Below are 14,711 nucleotides of genomic sequence, written 5' to 3'. Positions count from 1 at the left end.
GCCTCCCAAAGTGCTGGGATTACAGGCTTGAGCCACCGCGCCCGGCCAAGGCAAGGAATTTAAAACCAGCCTGGGAAACACAGCAAGACCTCATCTCTACAAAAAATTTAGAAATTAACCAGGCATTGTGGTATGCACCTGTAGTCCCAGCTACTTGAGGTGGGAGAATCACTTGAGCCCAGGAGTTCGAGGTTACTGTGAGCTATGATCATGTCACTGTACTCCAGTGTGGATGACAGGGTGAGGCCCTGTCTCTCAAAAAGAAACAAAAAATTCTATCTTTGGAGCATTATTGCAAATGTCACAAACTTCATTAAGCCTCTTGATCTAACTACCAGTTTACCAGAAGTATAAGAGACAGAGAAAAATGTTAAATGACCAGAATATCAAAACTTCTACACAACCTGATTTCTTCAACAATACACGCACGCATACACGTACCCAAAAAAGGAGATGTATACATGAAAAGAGACTCAAGAGCTGTATCAATTAAATACAGTGCATAGATTTTGGTAACTAATTCAAATAATCCAGATTTTTTTAAATTATGACATAATCAGAGATTGGTTATTTGATGACATTAGGAATTACCATTTTTTTGGTATAGTAAGAATATTTTGAATTTTTTTTTAAGATTCTTTACCTTTTAAAGAAACATACTAAAGTATTTACAGATAAAGTAATATGTCTGGGATCTACCTCAAAATAATCCAGTAAGGAAGAGGTAATGAATACATGAGGCTTGTCCTATTTTCTCTAAAATATGTTTGAAAGTTTCTACAATGCAACATTAAAAAAAAAAAAAAGGAAGGAACATTTAGACAGTCTCTCTCAGGTGTCTCTTCCAGTTCTAGCTTTCTGTGATTTGTGGTAAAGGTACTAACTGTTAACACTTGTACTAATTAGGACAATTCATGGTGATATTAAATAATAGATTCAAGACTGAGAATCAGAAATATACGGTCTAGGTTATTTTTCCTAAATTGCAAGCATCAACCTAAATTGCAAGCATCAATTGCAAGTGGGTTATCGAATCAACTTAGAAGATAATAAAGAACACTATTTTTTTTCTTTTTTTTTTGAGGCAGGGTTTTGCTCTTGTTGCCCAGGCTGGAGTACAATGGAGCAATCTCTGTTCACTGCAACCTCTGCCTCCTGAGTTCAAGCGATTCTCCTGCCTCAGCCTCCCGAGTAACTGGGATTACAGGCACCCACCACCATGACCAGCTATTTTTTTTTTTTTTTTTTTTGAGACGGAGTCTCGCTCTGTCGCCCAGGCTGTAGTGCAGTGGCCGGATCTCAGCTCACTGCAAGCTCGGCCTCCCGGGTTTACGCCATTCTCCTGCCTCAGCCTCCCGAGTAGCTGGGACTATAGGAGAGACAGGTTTTCACCCTATGGGCTAGGCTGGTCTCGAATTCCTGACCTCAGGTAATCCACCCTTCTCAGCCTCCCAAAGTGCTGGGATTACAGGTGTGAGCCACCACATCCAGCCAATAAAGAGCACTTTTTAAAGAATGGAATGGAATGGAATGGAATGGGATGTAGTCATATAGATAGTATATTGCTCACAGTAAGTATAAGTATTGTTTTATGAAATTTTGATTTCCATTTTTTGCATACACTATTTATTGAGTGGCCATGTATAGTACATTCCTTACTGTGAAGATAAAACATATAATCATTTTTTTCTGTATTTTACTCACACTCCAATATGAACAATACTAAAGAGGGGGACAGAATTAACACAATATTTAAAAGACCACTGACACTTCCAGCATTTTATCATGTTTTCTACCTTATCTATTTAACGCTAAACTGTCTTCCTGTCTGCAGCAACTTATTTTTGCCATTTCAAACATCCTATAAATCCATTTTGAAGGGAAAAAAAATCATAATCTCTCAAGGTAATGGTTATAACATATAACAACTCTAACTATTCTGGTATCAGGAGAATGACATAGTGTAAAACCACAACCCAGAATACTTTCAGGTAAAAATTAAGTAGGACATGGTTTGTCTAAATGTATTTAGTTTTCTATAATTTTACCAATAACTATTTAACTTTCCTTTGAACTGGATAATCTAAAATTTTCTTGTTAGGCATCACAGACTATGTGTAGTTTTAAAATACCAAATGACAGATGGGGGAAAAAAGGAATCCTGTATTTATTGCTATAGTACAGTTTTACTGACCCTTGTAATACACTTTTCTTAATTCTGTGAGCCCTGCTGATTTATCAGACACTTGATACACACTAAGCCCAATCTCTCTCTCTCTTTTTTTTTGAGATGGAGTCTCACTTTGTTGCCCAGGCTACAGTGCAAGTGGTACGATCTCAGCTCATTGCAACCTCCACCTCCCAGGTTCAAGCGATTCTCATGCTTCAGCCCCCTGAATAGCTGGAACTACAAGCATGCACCACCATGCCCGGCTAACCTTTGTATTTTTAGTAGACACGGGGTTTCACATGTTGGCTAGGCTGGTCTTGAACTCCTGACCTCAAGTGATCTGCCCTCCTCAGCCTCCCAAAGTGCTGAGATTACAGGTGTGAGCCACCATGCCTGGCCCCAATATCTCTTCTCTCTTGTTTGCATAACGTCTCTGATTTTATCTGTAAAGTTTATTTATATGTGGCCAAAGTATAAAATCCGTGTGCTTTTCATTACTAAACTCCATTTTATTTACCACTTTGAAATCATAATGTACGTTCTAAAATACAACTGGATATTATTCTTTACTTTTAGTTTCATATGAAAATATAAGGAACAAAATATTTATGTAATCATCTAGTTTACCAATTAGAATTTCAAAAATCAATGGCCATAGAACAAAATGTAGAAAAATTTGGCCACATGCCCAGGACCTTTCAACTGGATTATTTAGAGTAACTTCATTGGTTAGCAAAAAAGTCATCAGTTGGAGTACAGCTCATAAACCCATCTTATAAATTTAATTTATTCCACTTGTTAATTTTCATAATGATTTCAGTAGCCATTTGAATGTGTTGTAATGAATCTGGTCTTGCTGACAAGCCTGTAACTCTCTGATATGTGTATTTGTTTTTTTAACTGAAGCACCACATGTCATTTTATGTAAATTATTTAATTTTTTCTCAAGTTCTATTTATTCCCTCAAAAACTACAAAGAAATGAATGATGAGGAAAATTAAGTCATCCATCTGTTATTGTGGGTTCATTGTTTTCACACTTACTCTTAGCTAAACGGTTGAGAATTAATTAGATTTGTTTTGATATTTTATTTTTTCTTGTTATTTAGGCAGCTAAAATCTTCGAAGTAACCAGTCCTAAAATTCCTTAGCTATATGACTTAGAATACTATCTTCTATATTTCATAGAATATTTTTTTTGAGACTGAGTTTCACTCTTGTTGCCCAGGCTGGAGTGCAATGGCACAATCTCGGCTCACTGCAACCTCCACCTCCCGGGTTCAAGTGATTCTCCTGCCTCAGCCTCCCAAGTAGCTAGGATTACAGGGACACGTCACCATACCCAGCTAATTTTTTGTATTTTTGGTAGAGATAGGATTTCACTATGTTGGCCAGGCTGATCTCAAACTCCTGACCTCAGGTGATCCACCCACCTCAGCCTCCCAAAGTGCTGGGATTACAGGCATGAGCCACCACGCCCGCCCGTATATTTCATAGAATTATTCCCCTTTAGTATCTCAATAATCTTTGGCAAATTACTAAAACTTTCTAAAAAAAAATAATCTTACCTTCTCCCTCTTTAAGTTTTATGTGCTGGGTGCAGTGGCTCACACTTGTAATTCCAGCACTTTGAGATGATGAGGCAGGTGGATCACTTGAGTCCAGGAGTTTGAGACCAGCCTAACTAACATGATGAAACCCTGTCTCTGCTAAAAATACAAAAAAATTAGCCGGGTGTGGTGGCGGGTGTCTGTAATCCCAGCTACTCGGGAGGCTGAGGCAGGAGAACCCCTTGAACCCAGGAGGCAGAGGTTGCAATGAGCTGAGAACGATCGTACCACTGCACTCCAGCCTGGGTGACAGAGAAGGACTATGTCTCAAAAAAACAAAAAAAGTTTCTATGAGGATTATGTAAGAAAATATAAGCATTTAGCAATGTGCTAGAGGTGCTCGATAATATTATGATAAAATATTGCTCTTAAAGGGAAATTTTTAATAAATATTTAATTTAGCAAACATATGCAAGAAAAAATCTGGTGAAACTAAATTAATGAAAATGTACTGAGGCTAGTTACATTTTAAGGACTTAACATGTATTGAGGAATTGAATCTTTCCAACAATCCTGTGAGACAGCTACCATTATTATGCCAATGTCATCGATAATGAATGAACTTGAGCCTGGAAAAAGTACACACTAGCTGAACTAACTACATCCTCACTTCAGCACCAATAACAGTACCTAGTACATAACACACTCAATAAATATGTGTTGAATTAATTTAGTGATTGGGCTTGTTCCAATTTTTATTCATTTTCTTATTTTTTAACAAAAGAAAAGATACCAACAATTTATGTTGTTTGGGGCAGATATTTGCCTTAAGCTCTCTCATAATAACATTTGGAATATGTAATATATGCTTCCCCAATTAATTATAGAGGACACAGAAAACAATTTATCTTTTATGTTTTTTAATTGACTCAGGGTAACCACCTATTATATCAGGTACAAAGATTCAATCTTTATTTGATATAGCATTTTTCTACAAAAAAAATTTTAGGTGAAGGTAAGTTTCAATTTATATTTTAAGATGTTTAAAATCTAAGTATTTTTTAAATATAATAACTTGTTAGGATTAATAAGTAGCAAAATTACGATTTCCCATATCTTCAAAATCTCCAATTACAGAGTAGAATTCTGTGTGACATAAAATAAGAATTATAAGCATTTTAATATAAGGAGAACTGAATTCCACATTTAGGGAAGACACGACACACAAAAAAAAGAAAATCAAAAGACTTGATTTAAATGTGGCTTGAGACTAGGCATAGTGGTGCATACCTATTATCCCAACTACTCAAGAGACTGAGGTGGGGGGATCACTGGAGCTGAGGAGTTTGAGACTAGCCTAGGCAACATAATGAGATCCCATCCCTAAATAAATTCAATAAATGTGGCTTGATAGTTAAGAACTGTGATTCCCTTAAGAGACTAGAATCAATTAAACTAAAACTCTCCACAAAGTCACACTGTGGGAAGCACACTAAGCTATTCCCAACAGCAGAATGACTCTCCATCCTACTTTCAGATGCAGAACAGCAGCAACCCAAATGTTTTTCTGGATGGTTTACTGGGTTTATAATCAACTGACCCACAACATTTCCCGTGTAAACAGCAAAGACCCCATCCAAGTCAACCACGCACTAAGCTGGATTTTCTACTAAAACGTGTCCACCCTATGGAGGTTGTACTGTCTCCTCATCATTTCCTTTTTTGTTTTGTTTCTTGAGACAGAATCTGGCTGTGTTGCCCAGGCTGGAATGCAGTGGCACAATCTCGGCTCACTGCAGCCTCTGCCTCCCTGATTCAAGCAATTCTCCTGCCTTGGCCTCCCTAATAGCTGGGATTACAGGTATGTGCCACCATGCCTGGCTAATTTTTCTATTTTTAGTAGAGACGGGGTTTCACCATGTTGGCCAGGATGGCTTCAAACTCCTGCCCTCAAGAGATCCGCCAACTCGGCCTTCCAAAGTGCTGGGATTACAGATGTGAGCCATGGCACCCAGCCTCCCCATCATTTCTAAAAGATTTCCATTGTACAAACACTTTGGATATTTTACTTCTAATACACTTTTACATTCTCATATTTAGTTCTAATGCATGTTATCTTCTAATTTTTGTTATAATATTCTAAACTATAACCCTAATAAAAGTCTGTTCTTAAAAACAAAACTAACCGAAACACATAAAGACCCATCTCACCCAACCAGACCACATGCTGCCTAATCAAGATACCACACTCACACTGAAGGCAATGCAGCTGACAATCGAGACACTATCCATTTCAGGGGGAGTTTTCCTACTGCCAAGGATTCCCCTTCCCATGATGTTTTTGTTAGCGCTACTTTCCTCATTGCTCTGCCAGGGTGTCTATTAGCAAGAATTTCTTGGCAGTTAACTCGCAATTTCCACACGCCAAAGAAAACTGAAGGAACCACAGGCAACAACCAGCAGCCTGAGAATTTTGAGGTTGCCATCTACCGTGGAGGAAATGAGTAGACTGATTACCAAATGTACAAGAAAGCCAAATTCAGTCCATTGAAGCCACAAACTAATTATATTGTGTTTCGGGCACAAACACTATTATTATATCTTTCTTATGGTTTAAGGGTTGGCAATAAAACTCTCAGTTTTTGTACATTTCTATAAAAATCTCACTTCAGAAAAACTAGTTAGTAGTTTCTGGTTTGCAAAGAATTTTACTATTTGTTCCTTAGTGTTTTAGTAAATGCTATCATAAAAATGAGAGAGTAAGTTGTCCCCAGATAACTAAGGGGTATGTTTCAAAGGTTTTATAAATAACATTTATTCATTATTTTACATTTTTAACTTCTTTATTGCATACATTATCTCTTTTTAGCCATAAAGTAACACTATGAGATAAACAGGAGGGAATTTTTATTCACACTTTAAGTGTCAAAGGTCCAAGTAGACAATGAAGTAACCAAAATTTAAAACACAAGTTTTCTGTTTTTCCCTTTGTACCACACTGCCCATGTATAAGCTGGAGCCTGGAATTTTAAATCCATCTTCCCACAAAAGTAATATAATACATGGTGGTTTGGAGTCTAGACTAATCCACAAAGACTTTTAACTCATAAAGCCTGAATCATCAAAAAGCATATATATTAGTTAAAAGTAGACTTTTGTGGACTGGCCTAAGCCCCTAATATACATAGATAACATCATTTCTTTGGTAAAAAATACACCATATCTTAGAGAGAAAAGACCCTGTTCATAATGAAGAACTGGCCATCCTTCCAATGCACATCCTCTGAAGAAACAGCTGTTGCTTTCAGAGCAGGAATGAAATGCATGCCACAAACACATCCAGCCCCTTCCTTCTTTCTCATCCCAATGGCTATTAATCTTCTTACCAGTACAGACACAAGAATATGGTGGCTACAGAAATACTATTTGCTCTCTGGGATTCTGGAAGTATCTTGCTTTCTGTCGCTAGTAGAAGCTATGTGTTCATATACACTAGATATATGTAAGATATGTATAAATCAGAAGTGCCTATAGCTGGAAGAATGAACAGACTCACCTCTTGTTCCAATCTAACTTATGCACTCCAATGGGAGTGATTCAGAGACTAGAACAAGGCTCAGAGGGAGAAGTGCAGGTGAGTAAGGTCCATGGTGGGCACACAGGGCATGGTTATTCATGAGAAGTCTTCTTTATTTACATCCAAATTAGAGAAAGTAGTGAAATCAGAAAGAAGTGATTGAATTTTTAAAATATATTCATTTTATTTGCTCAACAAGTAGGAAATTAAGAGGAAAACATTAAATCCTTGCTATTCTCACTTTTTTTTTTTTTTTTGAGATGGAGTCTCGCTCTGTCGCCCAGACTGGAGCCCAGCGGCTCGATCTCAGCTCACTGCAAGCTCCGCCTCCTGGGTTCATGCCATTCTCCTGCCTCAGTCTCCCAAGTAGCTAGGACTACAGGTGCCCGCCACCACACCCGGCTAATTTTTTGTATTTTTAGTAGAGACGAGGTTTCACCATGTTAGCCAGGATGGTCTCAATCTCCTAACCTTGTGATCCGCCCGCCTCGGTCTCCCAAAGTGCTGGGATTACAGGCGTGAGCCACCATGCCTGGCCACTATTCTCACTTTTTTCTAAGAGTATCTTCCACTTAACAGGTATGTAAATTCTTCAGTGAAGATTTCCCCAACAGCTGTCAAACTCACAAACATGGTTCTTCTCTACAGGGCAGTTGCAAAGGAAAAGATAGGAAACACCTCTTCCTGATTCCTTTTCCCCTTGGATTATGGAATGGGAAAGACTGCTTAATAAAATACCAGAGACTTAATATGTTTTAAGTATCACACCTCCCCAAAATACAAATCAGGTTTACTGCCTCCAGAAGACAGTGTGATAAAGAGTAGTGTGGTTTCTGAGACTGGCTAAGCATCAGAATCACCTGAGATGTTTAAAAAAAATTTTAAACAAAAAGATTCCCTGGTAGGAGGCAAAGGCTGAAAAAGAAGAATCTGTGCTTTTATATCGCTCTGTAGAAAATTCTGATGTTCAGATAATTTCAAGAGCCCTGGATAGTTCATACTCATCCTCCAAGCCTCTACTCTCGACAAACACCTAGGAAGGCTTCCTTAACACCCTCTCCTCGCACACCCAGGTTAGACGCCTCCCTGCACACATCCTCACGCCACGCACTTCCAGAGCAGCCTGTACGGCATTCATCTGACGAGATGATAGCTGTCAACAGACTGGCTCCCCAAAGAAGCTGGGAGCTTTTGGACGTTCAAGACTGTCATGTGTTTTAACATTCCCAATGTCCAACACAATCCCTGGCTACAAATGTCCATCAAAGAAATGACTAATAAATCAGAAACCAGATTCTGTAACTAGTTCTTTCCCACTGTGTGAATTTAATTTACTTAACTGCTCTAAGTCAGTTTTCTTTTCTTAAAATGAAGAGACTAAAGCAGATGATTTCTTATGCCACAGAGCCCTAGTCATGAAGAAAGCATATCAAACCACGGCAAGGCTTTATGTAAGACTGCAAACAGCTGAATGGCACAGAGTATGTAGTCAATAAATATTTGAATATACTGATGCTTTTCCTTATTTTCCTCCCCACAAGTAACCTGGACAATAGTCAAATCTTTAACATTTTCAGTGGAGGTAAACCCAAATATCATGGACAGTATTGTTTTTACAATGACATAAAACAGATTTTTTTTAAATTTATTTATTTTACTAAAATAAAGATGGCGGTCTCACTATGTTGACCAAGCTGGTCTCAAACTCCTGGCCTCAAGTGATCCTCCCATCTCAGCCTCCCAAAGTGTTAAAAATACAGGCATGAGCCACCGCATCTGGCCAAAACACATATTTGGATATTTATGTAATTCCAGCAGTATTTCAATCAAGTAAGCACTGTTGCTCTAAAGTTTGTGAATGAAACTCTCAAGGACTGGATCAATCCAATACATGAATATTTAGTTAAAAGTTGACCTATTCTCAATATTAGCCTGTTGAGCTCCGTTGGGGCAGTGATAATTCCCATCTCGTTCACTGATGGACCCTCCCAATGCCTAGCAAAGTGCTTAGAGGATACCAAACAGCTAGTAAACATGTGTTAGATAAATGGGTACTGCTGAAATCAACAGTGGCTCCACAATAATCAAGGGCATTATCTAGCCCATTATTTTCAGAAGTAGCTTATAAACTAAAGAATGAGCTGGCTCAACATTTTGTGAGACATGTCAATATTATCTGTGATTATTTTATCACAGATTATTATTATACATGAATATAATAATATATTATTATACCAATAGATATCTATATTATAATATTATATATAGGGTAATATATATTATATAATATAATATATAAGATTATAATAATATCTATTTAAAAACTATTAAATAAAAACAAAACAAAACTTGGCCAGACACAATCATTCACATCTGTAATTCCAGCACTTTTGGAGGCCAAGGCAGGAGGATGGCTTGAGCCCAGGACTTTGAGACCAGTCTGGGCAACAAGGCAAGACCCTATCTCTACAAAAAAAAAAAAAAGTAGCCAGTCATGGTGGCACACATGGCTGTGGTCCCGGCTACCTCCCACCAGGAAGTTTGAGGTAGGAGGATTGCTTGAGACTAGGAGGTCAAGACTGCAGTGAACTGTGATCACACCACTGCACTCTAGCCTGGATGACAGAGTGAGACCGTGTCTCAAAAAACTAGAATAAATAAATGAAATGAAATCAAAATTAAAACTCAAAAACATAAGTACTAAAAGTGAAATAACTTACAAAGAAAAAAATATATAACATATATACAACTAAATTTACTACTCATTGCTTTTAAATACATGTTTACTTAATAAAGTACTTACTTCTACAGTCATCCTGAATATCTACAGTAGCAAATGGCATGTCTACCAGAGAATCCATAGTATTGGCTTCAAATTCCTCCGACATTTTCTTTTTTCTTGATTCATTTTCACACTCATTGGAATTAATTTCTCCTTTAACATTTCACAAACAGAAAAAAAGGATTATTTAACTTGTTATTTTTTAAACTTATATCCTAAATGAAAATAACTCAGCTAACTGAATTCAATATAAATTAACAGCTGTGAAGAAAGTACCACTTGTGTTCAAATACATCATAGTTATAAACATTTATACCACATTATATATTTTTGTACACACTTATAAAGCTTTAATCATTTTTTAAAACACAGTATTCAACGTATGATTAGATGAAAACTGAGTCAATCAGTAATCCTCAAGATCTTTTATAGCTATATTTTAACTGTAAAACTACATATTTTTTCACATACCTTTTAAAACAACCAACAAGGTTTTGTCAGTCATTCTCATTCTTATTTTTAGCAATATCACTTATATGCTCTTATTTGTACAAGTTCTGGCCTATAATTTTTTCTTCAATAAAGACTTTCAAGTTGTTTCTCTCCATCTTGACATTTGACACTGGAAATTTAGTTTAAAATACATGGTTCTAAGTAATGCTTTTCTGAAAATTCAATTATTAAGAAGCAAATGATCTTACAGTTTCCCTAACTCCTCTCCCATGGTCATGTACTAACTTTAAAGCCATATTTCCTATTTAGTCTTTTTTTCGTTTTGTTTTCTTGCTATGGGTAGAACAATCTTATACCTTGGGTGGAGGTAAGAGAAAGAAGGTGTATGTTTAAATTGATAAAGTTAATTGCTACATTTATCAGATGGTAGTCTCCCCAGTGCCATTATAATCCATGCCTTTATTGACAGACACAAATGCTGTCTGAACTAATAAGATTGAACAGATCCTGGAATACTAATATAATTTTTACTCTAGATATTTACTAAAGATTAATTTACCACTCAAGATATTAAAGAAGTCCTTTAATTCACTGTCTTGTAATACTCTATTTTGAGATATAATATCTGTAAAACATATTCCATTAAGAATATGGCTTACAACATAGCTATGATGATAGGCCATAGTTAACATACATGCCAGAAAACATAAAATTGTATTGCAATTTGATTAATCTCTACTATTGTTCACACACCCACACCCCTGTTGTATTAGTCCATTCGCATTGCTATAAAGGAATACCTGAGGCTGGGTAATTTCTAAACAAAAGAGGTTTATTTGGCTCCTAGTTCTGCAGGCTGCACACAAAGCACAGTGCCAGCATCTGCTTTAGTGAGGGCCTCCAGAAGCTTAAGATCGTGGTGCAAGGCAAAGGGAAGCCAACGTGTCACATGTCAAGAAAAAGAGCAAAACAGAGAGGCAGAGATGCTAGCCTCTTTTAAGCAACCAGATCTCACATGAACTCATTACCACAGAGAGAGCACCAAGGCATTCATGAGAGATCTGCCCCCATGACTCAAACACCTCCCACCAAGCCCCACCTCCAACATTGCGGATTACATCTCAACGTGGGATCTGGAGGAGACAAACATAAAAACTATTATCATTCTGCCCCTGGCCACCTAAATCTCACTGCAAAATATAATCATCTCTTCCCAATAGTCCGCCAAGGTCAACTCATTCCAGCATTAACTCAAAAGTCCAAAGTCTCATTTGAGACTCAAGGTAAGTTTCTTCCACCTATGTGGCCAAGGCTAAACAGTATAAACTGCTTGTAAATGCTGACAACTATGCTGAATACATTCATATGTTTCTCATTTCTGCTATTCAAACGTTTCAAAATTGAATATTACCTAAGAAAAACAATACATACATTTTAAGTACATTATAAAACCATACCTTTAAATATATGCTAATATTAAAATATAGGTGAAGCAAATGACTTCATCAAAAATAGGCCAACAGGGCCGGGCAAGGTGGCTCACGCCTGTAATCCCAGCACTTTGGGAGGCCAAGGCAGGCAGATCATGAGGTCAGGAGATACAGACCATCATGGCTAACGCGGTGAAACCCCATCTCTACTAAAAATACAAAAAATTAGCCAGGCGTGGTGGCACACACCTATAGTCCCAGCTACTCAGGAGGATGAGGCAGAGGAATTGCTTGAACCCGGGAGGCGCAGGTTGCAGTGAGCCGAGATTGTGCCACTGCACTCCAGCCTGAGCAACAGAGCGAGGCTCTGTCTCAAAAAAAAGGGTGTAAAAAGGGTATGGACAGTCGCCCACTGTCACACAAAATGCAAGTTTCCTACCTGGATAATAAATGACTACTCAATTTTGCTAAGTAAGTCTCTCATCACTCAACTAGGTAAATAGTAAATTTATCCCAGCTGAGCAAGTTGCCTCACACCTGTAATCCCAGCACTCTGAGAGGACTGCTTGAGCCCAGGAGTTCAAGCCTGGGTGACATGGCAAGATCCCGTCTCTACAAAAAAAAAAAAAAAATACAAAAATTAGTCAGGCATGTTGGCACGGACCTTGCAGTCCCCGCTACTTGGGGAGGCTGAAACAGGAAGTTGGCATGATTCCAGCAGATCCAGGCTGCAGTGAGCCATGATCGCGCCAGTGCACTTCAACCTGAGCAACAGAGCAAGACCCTGTCTCTAAATAAAAAAACGAATAAATAAGTTTATTCCTAAGAACAACTAGAAAGGGCCAAAGGCATCCATTCTAGTCCTGGCTTAGCTACTAAAAATAGTATTAACATCTTACACGTTAGTAAATGTTGACTGCTGCGTAGAAATCAACAAGTTACCTGACCTCCAGGCTTTCCTTTCCTCCTCATAAAAAGGGAACAAAAGTACAATCCAAATTATTGGGGAGAAATGGACAAAATAAGTTAATAATGTCCGAAAATGGATGAAAGGAGGAAGTAACCTCCACAAACATCTTAAACTTTATATGAGTATGGAAAATATACAGATATGCTAACAGGATCCTGAATTGCAAGGCCACGGCACTTAAGGAACTGGAGTATGGCTCTTTTCTCCTTAACAATTTCCATTCCCATGCGTTTCCTAATTGCAAAAACTCACTGTCATCACTCCATTCACTTAACAATTGTAAACATATTTACATGAGTTAACTGCTATTTACATAGCACACGTTAACGTTTTTATGCTTTTTATACTCTTGTATGAGTTTATCCTATGAAAATCTTGCAGAGGAGCACCTTTTCTCTAATTGGTTTGCGGTCCCTTTTACCGAAAGTCCAACCCCTAACATGCTCCACTCACAAAGTTCAATTCACAACAAACGCTGACCCAAACTGGAATTTCATCCCGGGCGCTAGTATAGACTTGGCGCCAGTTTTAAAATTGGTCATGTTCAAACCTGGCAGAAAATCCTAAATGAGACAGTATGGTGGTTCAGGTGCTTAATATTTGTGATATAAGATACAATCGAGATTTTACTAGGTTTTGTTTACATTTACCCACATCGACACCGTCAAAAGCAATGTGTATTGGCATTAAGTTTGTGCAAAGGGTCACAGGATGAGAAAGGGAAAAAGAAAAGTGAAACTCGGGGATGGGCTCATACCCCCGCCTCCTGTCGGACCCACAATGCGTGCATTAAAACGCTTCGCTACAGGCAACACCGATGTACACTCGGTTGCACCAGGCTCCTCGGTGCTACCCTGAGTCCTTTCTGGAAGGAGGGAGACTCGGAGCAGGGCCGGCGCGGGTCAGGCCCTCCCAGAGGTCGAGCGCAGAGCGGGTCCAAGCCCCCGCGGCTCCTGTCGCCCCCGCCCCGGCCCGCTGGACAGCCAGGTCTCACCCGCTTCGGCGCGCTCCATGGTCGCGGCGCATGCGGGCGGCGCGTATGGGCTGGCGGCAGCGGCGGTGGCGGGCCGCAAACAGGGGCTGGAGGAGAGGTTGAGGCCAGAGCGGGGCCCGGGGCCCGAGGGTAGTGCGCTGGGCCGGGGCGGGGTCCAGCAACAGGCGGCGTGGGCCCGGGCAGCGGAGGCCAGGCCTGCGGAAGCGCGGAGCTTCCCAAGCCGCAGCCCCCGCGGCAGCAGCAGCAGCCGCCGCAGCGCCGGCATGTCAGGCCAGACGCCGGAACCAACCGGAAGGGACCGACCCGAGTCGCCGGCGGTACCCGGATTCGAGCGAGAGGCGCGGCCGCGCTCGGGCAGGGCGGGGGAAACTAAGGCCGGCGACTGCGGCGTCACGGCAGCCCAGGTCGTCTCGACTCTGCAATGCAACGCTGGGTCCTGCCTGCCTCCCGAGCCCCGCGGCCTCCGACGGCCTTATAAGCCCTCATTTATATCCCGTGGCGCAGCCTTTCCTGTCCCACGCTTTCAGGGGCGAGATTGGGACTAGGATGAAAGAATTCTCTGGCCCGGTGTCTTTTGAAAACCCATGTACTTAGTTTTGCAATCAGGGTTCTGATTGCAGAATATTTGGGAATAGCGAAATGTACAAGAATGAGACCTTGTAATTCTGTATAATAAGATACTTTATTTACCTTACCTTTAAAAAATACAAATTGTGACAAAGTCTCTAATTTTTAACAATGTTATGTTTAGACATTAAGAGGAAACCAGTTGCTGGTTTTTGTAGT

The 14,711-nt window shown here is 39.5% G+C and overlaps 1 protein-coding gene across 7 annotated transcripts in view; it reads right to left on the bottom strand.

Moving 5' to 3' along the window:
• Window positions 1-14,216, bottom strand: part of LOC105465606 (A-kinase anchoring protein 7) — a 158,090-nt gene extending 143,874 nt beyond the window's left edge. For 3 of the 7 annotated variants that reach the window (XR_011623360.1, XM_011714136.3, XM_011714135.3), the window contains exons 1-2: window positions 13,926-14,216; window positions 10,100-10,231 (exon numbers count right to left, since the gene is read on the bottom strand). Coding sequence is in view for 5 of the 7 variants with exons in the window: in XM_011714136.3 (XP_011712438.2) it covers window positions 10,100-10,231; window positions 13,926-14,190 (397 nt within the window). In the remaining 2 variants the exon portion in view is untranslated. Of the gene's footprint in view, window positions 1-10,099; window positions 10,232-12,498; window positions 12,514-13,688; window positions 13,855-13,925 lie in introns of those variants that run through there. The other 4 variants (XR_977639.3, XM_071096469.1, XM_011714137.3 and 1 more) reach the window with 3 other exon arrangements.
• Window positions 14,217-14,711: the final 495 nt, after the last annotated feature.

This window comes from Macaca nemestrina, chromosome 5, assembly GCF_043159975.1.
Source record: "Macaca nemestrina isolate mMacNem1 chromosome 5, mMacNem.hap1, whole genome shotgun sequence".
Classification (NCBI taxonomy): Eukaryota; Metazoa; Chordata; class Mammalia; order Primates; family Cercopithecidae; genus Macaca; species Macaca nemestrina.
The sequence above is the reverse complement of the archived record's forward strand: the minus strand, read 5'-3'. Positions and strand labels throughout refer to the sequence as shown.